Source organism: Haliotis rufescens, unplaced genomic scaffold (genome assembly GCF_023055435.1).
Source record: "Haliotis rufescens isolate VD_foot unplaced genomic scaffold, xgHalRufe1.0.p SCAF_45, whole genome shotgun sequence".
NCBI classification, from domain to species: Eukaryota; Metazoa; Mollusca; class Gastropoda; order Lepetellida; family Haliotidae; genus Haliotis; species Haliotis rufescens.
The window spans coordinates 1687123-1701405 of NW_025964168.1; the positions used below are offsets into that span (position 1 = coordinate 1687123).

The 14283-nt window shown below is 41.0% G+C and overlaps 1 protein-coding gene and 1 long non-coding RNA gene across 2 annotated transcripts; both read left to right on the forward strand.

The window, feature by feature from the left end:
• Window positions 1-1301: 1301 nt before the first annotated feature.
• On the forward strand, window positions 1302-10237 carry LOC124145912. Its single transcript, XM_048383190.1, has 3 exons — window positions 1302-1361; window positions 6763-7164; window positions 7261-10237. The coding sequence occupies exons 2-3, from the start codon at window positions 6799-6801 to the stop codon at window positions 9466-9468; spliced, it is 2574 nt and encodes an 857-aa protein (XP_048239147.1). The 5' UTR covers window positions 1302-1361; window positions 6763-6798; the 3' UTR covers window positions 9469-10237.
• Window positions 10238-10290: 53 nt separating this feature from the next.
• On the forward strand, window positions 10291-13817 carry LOC124145914. Its single transcript, XR_007218211.1, has 2 exons — window positions 10291-13520; window positions 13579-13817. It is a non-coding gene; the product is annotated as an uncharacterized LOC124145914 (long non-coding RNA).
• The last annotated feature ends 466 nt before the right edge of the window (window positions 13818-14283 follow it).

Sequence of the window (14283 nt, forward strand, 5' to 3'; positions counted from 1 at the left end):
GATGGTTGTGAAGATCCGGGATAGTATAGGTCTTCGGCAACCCCTTCTTGCAGTAAAAGGCGACTATGCTTTTCGTAAGAGGCGACTAACGGGATCGGGTGGTCAGGCTCGCTTACTTGGTTCATGCATGTCATCGATCCCAAATGTGTGGATCGATGGTTATGGTGTCAATCACTGAATTATCTGGTCCAGACTCTATTATATACAGAGTGCGGTTTAAAACAAAAAACTAACGAATCTCATCTGAATGATTCAAGACACAGGTTTGATCTGCTCATAATGAACTGGAGGTGAGGTGACATTGGGTTTAACGTCGCGTCCATGATTATTACGCTTATATAGCGACGTGTGTGTGTGTGTGTGTGGCTGTGTGTGGCTGTGTGTATGTGGCTGATTGTGGCTGGTTGTACTAGCCCGGACTGATGCCTGCTCACAGATATCATGCCGCAGTTTAACATGAATACCCCACTCAGACACAGTATACTGACTCCGAGCCGACCATTCCTTGTTTTAGCCCCTTAATGAGGAGCGCCAGACAGGGTAACAAAAAGTACCATCTTTTAAAGTCTTTTGGTATGACGCGGCCGGGGATCGAACCCCGGGTGGACGCTAGACCACGGAAGATATTCTTGAAATAAATGTTTTATGCTTCAAACTGTTGAAAAAAATAGAAATTTCCTGCCCCAAAAGTACATTGTTGCAAGGTGGTCTGCTTTAAAAAAATTCAAACTGATAATTATAATAAAATTAAAAAACCTGGCTTTACAGCTGTAGCTGAAAAAAAATATCTAATCTCCAAACAAAATCCCAACTCTCTCACCCTTATTTCACGGGCGTACTGAGAAAAACACTGATACTTGTCACGGGTGTGGACTTGGGATATTATGAAAATACCACAATGCAGACCGCATGGGTGCCGAGGTTGGAATAGGTTCCCAGCACTCTGCTGCTGGTCGTAAGAGTTGACTAAATTGTATCCGGTTATAAGGCTCGGTGTCTTAGTTCATTGTGTCTCATCGTTCCCGGACGGCGTGGGACCTTCTGATATTTATTACCACTGGTTTACAGACTCGAATATTTATAAGCCGTCGTAATATAGCAGACTGCGACAATAAACAACATTCACGCACCTCTCTCTCCCTCACACACACACACACACGTGTCCTCCTCACTATGTACAATGTTTGACAACATACACGCGCTATTTCGCCCCGAGCTTGATGTAACCAGTAAGGGCGGTATAAGCCAGTTGCAACTGGTTTCAGGCAGTTATAGGCAGAATAAGCTAGATGTGGGTCGGTTGGTGAGTGTCTAGCTGTAGCTCTGTGAGAAGCTCAACGTAATCGGGCCTCCTGAAACAGGTATGTATTACACGTACGTGTCTCAGTAGATAACATTGATGTGTTTTAAGATGTTTTAAATCTAGTATTATATACAAAACATCACAGGTGAATTTCCGTGCTTGACATGATCTGTACCCTATATTTGGATACTGAATTATTGCAATACCCTAGAGATCGTGAAACACAATATAGGAATAGTATTAAAAAGAGTGAGTTGGGGAATCAGTTCGCTTTGCAGTGGTAACACTGTACCCGGCCAACCCACATAACAACACAAGACCCGAATGGATAAAGAATCAACCACAGAATCACTTGTGTCTGTCTGTCGTCCGCCTTTATACCTGTTCCAGCTACTCCAGATAATCTCATTTACTGGTTAAACTGACCACAAGTTGTGATTGAGAAGTATGGTGGCGCTATCTCGACATGAGTATTCAATTTAGTTTGACGAAGGCATTGATTATAAAGGTGTTAAGGTATTAACGCCTTAAACTTATTTGCCTAACTATCTGACCAGAACCTTGAGAGATACAGCTCCTGGATAATGTCCGGGGTGCCGCGTGATTGTCGGTTGGACCCTTGGCAGGTTTAAGATTCAGGAATATGGTCTGTAATATGCCTAATTTCCAATCCTAAATATTTGACATGTAACTTGATACAATATTTGTAAAACTTGCTTATTTTCCTCATGGTAATGATTTGGCCCTTACTCTATTAAAATGTCGTCCAGAAATTTCCATAAACAAAATAGAATCATGGTTATTTACATTATAAGAGATGGGTTAAGTGAAGTTGCTGGCAGTGTCGCTGCAGGTTTAACAGAGACAACTGGCAATATGTACCCATGATGGTTGATGAGAACATGCACAAAATGGCCTCTTTAAAATGGGGTTCAAAGGTGTAAGGAATACATGAATTTGCGGTGACTGCCTTATCTAGAGAAACATCTGTTTTAATCAGCCCTGACATATCAACATATAATGGAAGAGGAATGCAACCTACTATATGGAGATCGGTGGAGTTCGCTGGTGCTTCCAGTTTGTACCGAGTTGTACATTTGGTTGTCCATTTTCCTCATATTAAAAATGGTATTGCGAGAGTGCCGTGTGTCCCACAATGTCGATATCCTGGATTTCTTCTACATAATATGTCAGTCGAGTTACAAATACCTACCCACATGTCTCTTATTATAAAATGTATTGACGAATCGTTTTGGTATAGTGCTAATGAAAGTGTTTTGTGATTTCATAAATTCTGCACCCCTATTTACAAGAACATTTTGTAAGTTCACAGCACTCAATATATTTAACATAAAATTACTCACAAGTCAATTCATAGGGTCTTTTAATTCATATTGTGTCAGTCGTTAGTTGTTTGTCCTCCGTGTACACCTGTCAGAGAAGCTGTAGTTGGAGAATTTGTCGTAGGCGAATATGCACAGATGATTAAAACTGGAAATTCAATATTTTCCTCATCACAACATCTCTACAATGAACATTGCAGCATAGTTCAGTGTAGTTTACCTGGTAATGCCCTGTATAGAGATAAAGTACCTGGTATGCCATGACCACGATAACACGCTGGGTTTAATAACTGTGACATACCTGTTAGGATACGATTAGTAAACAGTTTTTTGAGACATCTGTGGTAGATCTACCCACGTCTCATGTCATATTATCTAAATGTGTTCCAGCTGTGGACAAGACATGTAAACATAATTCATCAACATAGCCAGTTCGCCAATAGTACGCGCTCACTTAATATTTGCGTTTCTAAGAAAGACAGTGTCAGTGGTATGATTTCTACGAAGGCTAAAACTGTATAATTAATCGGTGGATTTTTGGACACACCATTCATATAATTGTTTTCTTATTCTACAGTAAATAAAATAGGGAAAGTGGAAATGATTGCATATTCATGCCGAAATATTTAACCCGATCGTCCTCGCTGTATGTTGGTTTGTAGGTTTGTTGTTTAACGCCGCATTCAGCAATATACCAGCTATATGACGGCTATATATTAGTGATTGATATCAATCACTGGATTGTCTGGTCCAGACTCGATTATATACAGACTGCCGTCATGTAGCTGGAATATTGCTGAGTGCGCCGTTAAACAACAAACAAACAAATCAATCCAATAAAGTTTCGAGCACATGTTTTGATCATGAAAAAGGACAAGCCACTTTATACACAGACATCATAGGAAACAGCCATAGCTCATGATCAACTGTGGTATTAAAATTACGGCTAGTCTGTCTCACACTCCCGTAAAACATATATTCTGACTTTCACCCAGCCCTTAATGTAATGCTATAGTCTTAAATAAGCAAGTCTAGATTTTCCATCTCCCATCTCACGGTCACTCCTCTTGAATTTAAATTGAGTTAATTGATTTTATCAATGAGTGAGTGAGTGAGTGAGTAAGTATGGTTTTAAGCTGCTTACAGCAATATTCCCGCAATATCAAGACAGGGGACACCAGAAATGGGCTTCACACATTGTACGCATTGTTTCTATTAAAATTATATATTTTCAGAGTCTAAGCCTTAGTCTAGGTTAAACCTTGATATGAGGAGTACAATTGTATGTTGTCTTCATTCCTTGAGGACATGATCCTTTAATGGTTATGTATACCGAACCGCAAAAGAAACGTCACCATCGATAGATATATGAGAAACCTTATTTGTCCAAACACTGTAAACATGCTTGAGACATATTAAAACGATGAAACTTGGCAAAACTGATCATCAAGGTTGAAATTAAAGTGTCAAATGTTCTTAAAGTGAAACACAACACTAGTCTTTGAGAAAATGGCATCACAAGTCAGTATCTCGTGTGTCCGCCATGTGCATTGATGACTGCCGTGCAACGTCGAATGGATGAGGCAGTTGATGAAGGCCACAGCCACTTGAGCCCACACTCTGAAGAACCCTGACGCAGTTCAGCTGCAGTTGTCGGCCTTGGTCGGACATCATTAAGCCGTCTTTGAATCTCGTCTCACGGGGGCTCAAAGGGATTTAAATCGGGACTGGGGCAGGCCACTCATCAACGGGCGTTATCATGCTGAAACTCGTGGTTGCGGCGACGTGCCAAATGAGGTATGGCGTGTGGTCTTAAGACTTGATCAATGTACCAAGCTGCTGTGACACCATTGCCTCTCCCCGGACCGATGTTCTTGAAGTCCACAGGGCCGACCCTCTGTGCAAGACCAATTCCACCCACACCATGATGCTCGGACCACCCTTCGAGTCTCCCTCAACAAAACAAGCATCCGAATAACGTTCCCCACGGCGTCGCCGGACTCCCTCACTGCTATCTGCTGTTAAGATACAGTAACGGCTGTCGTCTGAGAAGAGGACACTGCTGGTGGCGCCAATGCTCGTGCTGTGTTGCCCACTGAAGACGATGATGACGTGGTGTCAGAATGGGTCCTCAGTGTGTCATGTGACAGTGGAGGTGTCAGCTCGTCAATCGTCGACGCACGGTGTCCGCACTAATGTGTCGCTGGTGTGTCCCCATGCTCTGTCGAGCAGTTACCGCAGCAGTAACAAAGCGATCCTGAAGATGCTGTCGCACAATCTGACGATCCTGACGTCGGGTAGTGACCCTTGGTCTTCCACTACGTGGTCGGTCATCTGTAGTGTTGGTGGTCTGGTACCGTTGCTGGAGCCCGTATATGGTCCTTACGGGGACTTGAAATGCATTGGCTACTTGCCGGGCGGCTTGTCCGGCGTGCAATCGTCCAAGGGCTTGTGTCGATGATTTCTTGTCAATCTTGGCACGTGGTAGCAATTCAATAACGAATACATGTTATCCGGTCTGGGTAGATTTTTATAGGGCAAGAAATGGGGGAACACATGTGCATTTCAATTTGCACGGAACTCACGTGCATCGGGTTACCATGGCCGTTGCCGTGATGCGTTTGCGCGATCGGTTTTATTGTCACCCTCTTTGTTTTACATCATCATATTTCATTTTTCCGGACAAGGTAATGTTAAATTTGAGAAAATTTGACAAAAATTCCCCAGATATTTAAATGACAACTTTTCATACAATGTTACTTGGGGTGACGTTTCTTTTGCAGTTCAGTATATAATCAGCATGCAACCAGCATGACGGGGCAAGTTGAAATCATGCCCATTTCTCCAAAGAGGTAAACACATTTGTTTTCCACGATTTCATAATGCTCAACGTTCTGCAGTCAGTCCGTTTTCATTGTTTTCATTGTATCGACCAGTCAGGGCCGTTTAAGAAGATATGATGTGATAATTTATGTCACATGCAGTAAATATGTTATCGGTGATAAAAAATACATAGAAGACATTTCTTAACGTGAGATTGCCAAACACATTTACAGCGAGCTGATCCTGTTATCGCTGTACGTTAGCCCGACCGGTATTATCTAGGTCACATTACAACAGCTTTCTAGGAAAATGTCAGACACTGTGTCACGAGCTTTCCACGAATCTGCAGGCTGACGCTGATATGTGATATCGCTTTGACAGTTTTTCCAAAGGCTCAAAGTGGCATATGTGCTGGTATAAAGTGCAAGTAAGCTGACCCAAATCGCCGTGTTCTTGTTTATATCCCCTTTCAGCAACAAGGGTTGTGGTGGGTTACTCCTTTATCTGATAGAACCTGGGGTCAGGAGACAGTCAGGATCTTCCTGAAGGATCGACACTTTCTTTATCTTATTATTTCTTATTAACATATATTATTGGTATTATGTATCCCCGTTGTCTGTATATAATCGAGTCTGTGTCCGACAATCCAGTGATTGACATCATGAGCATCGATCGGATACAATGACATGCATCAACCAAGTCAGTGAGCCTGACCACCCGTTAGTCGCCTGTTACGACAAACATGGGTTGCTCAAGACTTATTCTAACCCTGATCTTCATGGGTCTCAAGCGTCAGACAAGACATTTGCCAGACAAGATTGATCTAACGCATGAGTACTATTTACTTTAATCTCTCATTTCGCAGATCAATACGGTGACTATTAACAGAGTTTCCCTTTTACAGTATTTACTGATGCTCATTGACCATATTTATATAGAAAGGGCCACATTGAGATTCCGGCTGAGAATCGGTCCCATGCAACATATGCTGGTTTTAAAGGGCGACTGAATGGAATGATCAAACAGCGTGTCAACGAACCCTTGAGACTTAGCTCATCGTACCAATCACTGGTTTGCCTGATCCAGACTCAATTATTTGTAGGACATCAAGACAGAGCCTGATTATTGCTGAGTACAGCGTTAAACAACCAACAAACAAATGACATTGCACAACTAATCAGAATGACTTCAATGTAGTTGTAAGTTTAGGGGTGATGCTCAACATATTTCAGTGCGTATATTATATTCATTTTACTATTTACACTGGCTACTATTCTGAATTTATAATTTCAGATTAAAGGCTAACAATCCGAAACTGAAACAAGAAGAATGAGTTTGGAGTCACATACATCACATTTCAGTAATCTCGATCCAGGGCATCAAGCTAAAGAAGTAAATATCAAAATGCCTTCAATGAGGATCACCAAATTGGAGTTAAAGAAAGAATATCCTTGCAAAGAAGATTCAGTTAGAGCAGCAAAGGAATATATAAACAGCTTCATAGAGAAAACACAATCATCTAAATACTCTATTAAGGAAAAGAAGGTTTTACAATCCGTTGGTGAAACACTGAAAGGAATGCGTGGGGAATTTTCAATGAGGATTTACTGTATCTACAGAACTGTTCAGTCCAAGTTAAGGAAAATAGTGGATCAGTTCACATTGGATGATGATGACGCAGCTGATACTGTTGACGATGACGCTTCTGATGACTCTGATGACGCTTCTGATGACTCTGATGACGCTTCTGATGACTCTGATGACGCTTCTGATGACTCTGATGACGACTCTGATGACGCTTCTGATGATGCTTCTGATGAATCGGCTGATGCTGCTACCCAGACTAATCATTCTTTTGAAGCAATACATGAAGATATTTTACTATTTTTGACAACAAACATACCCCAAAGTACATCAGAAACCACGTCCTATCGACCAGAAATATATGCACTTACATCTGGACATGCCCATCGTTTCCTCAAAGAAAACATGTGTGATAGAGAATTCCCAATAAAATGTGCCAAAAGGGTTCTAAAATTTAATTTAAAGGCCTTGTCATCCAAGCAACTTACTGGACCTCTGTCATCCAAGACAGAATCATATAAGCCGGGCGGAAGTACCATGGTTACCTTCTGGGACTCACTGGGGCAAATCACAACATCCTATAAGATGCCACTGAGAGATGATGCTTCTCTATACCGACGCTGCTTACGGACAAAGACAGGTACACCAAGGAGAGCATCAATGACTGTTGGAGAAACTTATCTCAGAATGTCTCCTGAAATGAGTCTGAAGGATATTGCCCTTCTCCTTTATCAACTTTCCCGTATTGCAAGAGGAGAGAAATCAAGGAAATATCAAAGTAAAGAAAAGGAAATTGATGACAAAGCTTTTGATGTGCTTAATCAAGTGAAAATTGAAACGAACAAAAGAACAATAAATACACTTAACCAGATTCTGATGAAAAAAATAATTGTTCATGTCAAAGGTAAATCTAAGAACCTTGGTCTTTATTTGTCTAACCAGGATTTGAAAGGCTGGGAAGATGCAAATAGATTTGTGCTGAAGATTAAAATGCCTGACAAGAGAAAACTCCAGATACTTCAAGAATGGGAAGGACAGCCTCCAAACCTTGTAGAGTTGCTTCATGTTGTAAAAGATAAAGATGAGATAAAAAGACTGCTTCAGACAGAAGATTACAGTAGATTGATTGATAGCCTTTCATTGCACTTTTGTGGCTCACACAAAGGGATTTATCACAAAGATCCCTTGCTGAAGTACATACATGGTCACATCCGAACAAGAAGAGGTGAATCTGTATTCCGGTTTGGTGGAAAATGGCTGAGGATTGAGAATGAGTACATGGTGAATCTGGAAGAGCAATTCAGGAATGTGGAGCAATACACTAGTCTGGATGACAACGTGCTTGTGTTACCATGGCAGTACTCTGGTAAGGATTGCCCTAAGGCTGCTGCAGTGAAGGACAAAGGCAGAAAAGAGAGACCACCAACCAGCTTTACAGGCAGAACATTCCGGAAGTGGATGAAACAAACCTTTAAAAAGAAAGTGAGGTCGAGGGACTATGAAATACCACCAAACCTAAATCCATCTAAAAATGTCCAGTTTGATGTCTATCTTGAAAATGAAGATGAGAAAGTCATAGAAAAACAACTTTTCCTCAGAATGCACTGCCAACAGGCTGAAGAACACTACAATGAAGGTTACATCCTGTATGATCAACTGCTCACTGACTACACTTCGGGATACCTCCTTGGGGACAGGATCTTTATTTTTGGTCAGAACATAGAGCTGTACGACATCCTCTTCTACACACCACAGAAGACATATCTCATCCACGTCAAAGAGGGCTTTGGGAACACTACCCGAGATGTGTGCTCTCAGATTCGGAATTCCGCAGAGGTAGTGTTCAAACACTTGATTAGCAACAACAGTTTCGACATCTTAAAAAAATACTGGTCAAGTGTTACAGGCTATAAGGGCACGGAAAAGTACCGCCAAGTTGTAAGAGATCGGTACTTGGAAATGGAAAAGGAAAAGTTCATACAACTCTTCAATCGGGAGGAAATAGTTTATGTGTTGGCATACAGGGATACTAAAAAAACACCATCAACCATGGTCCCCTTTGTTCCATATCCAAAAGAACGACTTACACACGAATTTCGCGGGAAAACCGATGAAGTTGTTGAGGAATTGTTGAGGTGTAAGTATCTCCGAAGAGATGGTGCTGGCAGAATATGTTTGACAGATAAAGTCTTCAACACACTGGAGCAGGCAAAGAAGGAAATCAGACTTGAAACCCTGGCAATGGCGAAAAAGGCTTTCAATATTCTGAGGGAAACTATGAGCAACCATTCTTCTTTCATTGCAAAGATGGAGGTTGTACATCTATATAGTAACTTCAAACGTTTTGTTACCCCTAGCAAACAACTTTCCCTGAAGATGTGTAGTATCAGGAAAAATGTTTTGACGCAAGACTGAGGCAGAGGAAATATCTAGCTGTTGATATATCATATCAGGACATTTTGAGAAGGAACTATTGTGCCCTCATTGATTACTTTGAAAAATGTGGAAGTTGTTGTCAGTCTAGTGGAACAATGGGACATATGGAACAAGTTTAACAAACCAAAACTTTTAGTTGGCATATTATCTACCATTACTAAACTTAAGCTTTAGAATGAAGACATATCTCCGATATTAAACAAGTCATTTAAGAGTGTAGTAACATGATTTTTTTCATTGGTAACAGAACAGGACACTTACACAAGTGTGGTAAACTGGCGTTTAATTTGTTCATAAAGATCTGTTTCCGAGACTGAAGCTGCTAAAATATTGGCATCATCGTGGCATGATGACACAGTACCTAGTGCAGTTCGAAACATGGACAAGGCCACTTAAGACAGTGTCAAGAAATTATCATGTCATCTTGGAGCCAATCTGAATGCCTCCTTGGATCATAATGAGGTGGACATATTGCTATGATTCCTATTGCCAAATGGAACCTAATTTCCACTGACCAATGGGAGAGACAATGACTGTCTGATGTTGTTCCTGAACTGAATGAAAATGTGCACTTCATGATGATCATCAATACCAAATGGGTGTCTTGATGTGTTCATTCTGTACTCGACCCGTTAAGATCCGGGGTAGAATAGGTCTTCAACAACCCATTCTTGCCCTAAAAGGCGGCTATGCTTGTCGTAAGAGGCGACGAACGGGATCGGGTGGTCAGGCTCACTGACTTTGTTAATGTATGTCATCGATCCCAATTGCGTGGATCGATGCTCATGTCAATCACTGTATTGTCTGGTCCAGACTCAATTATTTATAGACCGCCCTCACATAGCTGGAATATTGCCGAGTGTGGTGCAACAAACCCAAACCCATCCTGTACTCCCAATGAATATATGTGAAATAAGTAACTAGTATGCAATCCTTTTCCAGAAATTTCTATGAAACTAGAGTCAGGGCTGATGACCATACCTTAGTTGTACAGATCAATACACGGGATCACACTGCGTATATTTCTGATAAGCTGGTTGGACTGTATGTAAGCTATGAGCTCTAAAGATGTTATCTAAGATTGTTTGGGAGTGAACGTCTATTTTTGTATGAGCTGTGTGACTGAATGGGTATATAAGAAGACTGTCAACTAAAATTCAGGGCAGTCAGTGAGAATTACTTGGAGGGATTTTGTTTTTGGTGTGGCTTTCCAAACTACTGGCGTAAAAGGCATTTAAATATTGTTTATGTTGAGATGCTTGTACTTTGACCATGTATGTATTATCTGTATAGTTACAAGTTATTATATGTCAAATGTAAATGTTATGAATAATAGGAAAAAAGATGTAAATGTTATGAATAATAGGAAAAATTAGCATTTTGTAAAGGAAACAAAGCAACTTTATGCGCAAGGACTGTTGTTTGGGATAAATAGCGGCAATATAAGTATGGTTACTGTCAGGAATGAGATGGACGGATCATCACGTACCTGTCTTAATAACGTTGTACCCATGTCACAGTTAACTGATAGACAGTGTAAGACAATATCTGGTGTAGGCACCCCGTACATGGATCACATCCACAAGACGTCTCCTCAACCTCAAAATCAACTGCCTGATCCTCAACTGAGGGATGTGATGCAATGTCTGAGTCATTTCTTGCTGATTCTGCACTGGATGGTCCCTTTCTCTGACTCTACGTCCCAACTGATCGCATAGATGCCCGATTGTATTCAGGTCTAGGCTTCAACTTGGCCAAAAGTCTCAAAGGCGTTGTTCTGGAGATGGTCAGTCACAGGTTGTGCTCAGTGGGGTCGGGAATTGTGCGTGGCAAGTGCTTGGTTTTCAAAATAAGGCAAAACAATGTCGTTGTATCTTGGTTCCTTCGTCCATTTCATGTCCCCTGAACTGTGACCTCCCCAAATCAAGTTTTCAACCAAGGAGCAACATCTCCATACCACCACTGAGCACCCACCACATGTCACTATTTCCCGGATGTTGCGCTGATAAGATATTTTCCCTCACCTCCAAACACGAGTCCTACCACCAGTGAGGTGCAAACCCGACTCTCGACAATGAATTCTCCTCCATGGCCTCTCTTCCCAATGTGCTCGAGCCTTGACACCAGGCTAAACGGTCCCGAATGTGTTGGGGTGAGAAGAGTGAACATCTTCTAGGTATTCTGGCACTTAATCCTTAATTCAGTCGACGCCTGATGGCGCTAAGGGACACTCTGTTGTGAGCGTGTCAGTGATGACGAAGAACATTGCAAGTTGAATTTGGCCTTGCGTACAAGGATCCTGTCCTCTATGGCACTGGTCATGGACGTCCTGATCTCGTCAAGCCCAGCCAACCTGTGTTTTCTGATGAGTCGATTACAGTATGATTAATGTTCATCATGGTGGAAATAGCCCGAAATGAGATGCCAGTTTAGTGCATGCCAATAATTTGCCATGTTTGATTTGCTGAGATAGTACGCTTAGGCATTTCAGTTACAATCATTCCAAAGACAGACTTTCAAATTGGAAGAACTTGCATTCAAAATTAATAGCAGTAAAAACTCATGAACGTTCTGTCATCAACCATGAAAGTCTCCGTAGAGACCCTTCAGGTGTGCATACGGCTCACATAAACACACGCACAAGGTTGGGCATTTTATGTGGCTACCATTCTACAGGCAGGTGTGTCAACACACAGTGTACCATTTGCAATTACACTTCAAATTTGGTGGTGCAATATTTTTTGACGAGGTGTATATGTGTGTCGTAAGAGAACAGTATACGGATGTAGGGATTTATGATGTGTATTGTATATTCATTGTGAATGAAGTTATTACAATCTTAAATATATCATAAATTTGATTTTGCCGTGTTGTGTCAGTCGTGTTCGTATTTAAAACAGCCACCACAATATCATTATGTACCTTTACTTTTGATATTGAAATTTCTTATTCTGAGTAGTACTTGCATAATGTTTTTGAATAACTGTGTGTTTTTTTTAGTTATGAACACACAAATTGAATGTAAAATATGTGTTTTGTTTAGTTATTCTTACTGTAGTACATGCTTGATGTATGTTTAACAACGTTGTGTACCTATTCTGAGCATGCTCCCATGCTAATCTGTATGTAGGATAACCGTACGTGTACCATTCTGAGTATATAATGCTCGATGTAAGGTAAAGTTACTGGTATGTAGACTGACGTGTACACGTTTGTTATGAAGTGTCGGGGACCCAGAGGGGCCTCCTACCTGCATGTAGTCTTAGACAAGGGCATTGGTGTTGTGATGATGCTGTGAAGCCTGATCCCAGGACGATAGGCGGCCATGTGCATGAAGTGGTGAAACCTGGATTTGATATAGGACTGGTGTGAGGCTCACGTGAATAATGAAAGATGTACACTTTCAGTACAGTGATGATGGAAAGAATACATTGTGAGAAGTGGCTCAGTACACACGGTGTAGATAATAGCGTGTACATGTGTTGACATTCTTATACCATGCATTGCAGGTATCCATGTATCGATGTTGATGCATGATGTATTGATGTATTAGTAGGTCTTGTGTAGGTGGAGTATTAGTGTATAAGTCAGTAGTTTTAAGTATTAAAGTAACATTAAGTCTTTTAAGAGTGAGAGAAATAGAGTGAGTCTGGAGTGTGTTAAATAGGGTGATAGTTGGAAGCTACTTGAGTTAGTGTGAGTGATGGAGTGACAGAATAAGTGTGGAGTGTGTGAAATAGTGTGGTAGTTGGAAGCTAGTTGGGTTAGTGTGAGTGATGGGTGGAGTGTGTGAAATAGGGTGATAGTTGGAAGCTACTTGAGTGATGGAGTGACAGAATAAGTGTGGAGTGTGTGAAATAGGGTGATAGTTGGAAGCTACTTGATGGAGTGACAGAATATGTGTGGAGTGTGTGAAATAGTGTGTTAGTTGGAAGCTAGTTGGGTTAGTGTGAGTGATAGGTGGAGTGTGTGAAATAGGGTGATAGTTGGAAGCTACTTGAGTAAGTGAGTGATGGAGTGACAGAATAAGTGTGGAGTGTGTGAAATAGTGTGATAGTCGGAAGCTAGTTGGGTTAGTTAGAGTGATAGGTGGAGTGTGTGAAATAGGGTGATAGTTGGAAGCTACTTGAGTGATGGAGTGACAGAATAAGTGTGGAGTGTGTAAAATAGGGTGATTGTTGGAAGCTAGTTGAGTTAGTGTGAGTGATAGTACCAGAATGAGTGTGGAGTGTGAAATAGTGGCAGTTTGTTGAAAGATATCAAGTAATTTGTTATGCTTTTTATTATTGTATTTCTTAACTGTATCTAATAAACTTACACTTAATCCATTTTGGGGTTGTTTTTACCCAGTGTTGCTACAATAAACTATCATTTGCATAAGGACATATCTTCAATATTAAACAAGTCATTTAAGTAATTATTATCACGAATATACCAATAGGAATTGTCATCGCATATTGGAGCAATCTGAATTCCTCCTTGGATCACGTGGTGGACACGACAGTGGCAATGGAATAACAAAAGTGTCTGTGATTTTACTGCCAAAGGGGTCCAAATTTTCTTTGACCAATATGAGAGGCAATCATGGTGTACTGAAGTCAAGTCCTAAACATTTCTATGAAACCAGAGTGATAGCTGATGGCCATGCCTTAATTATACAGAACAAAACTATTTGTATCAGAAAGCCATCGACTTTGACGATATATGACGGCGGTCTGTAAATAATCGAGTCCTGACCAGACAATCCAGTGATTAATATCATGAGCATCGATCCACACCATTGGGATCGATGAC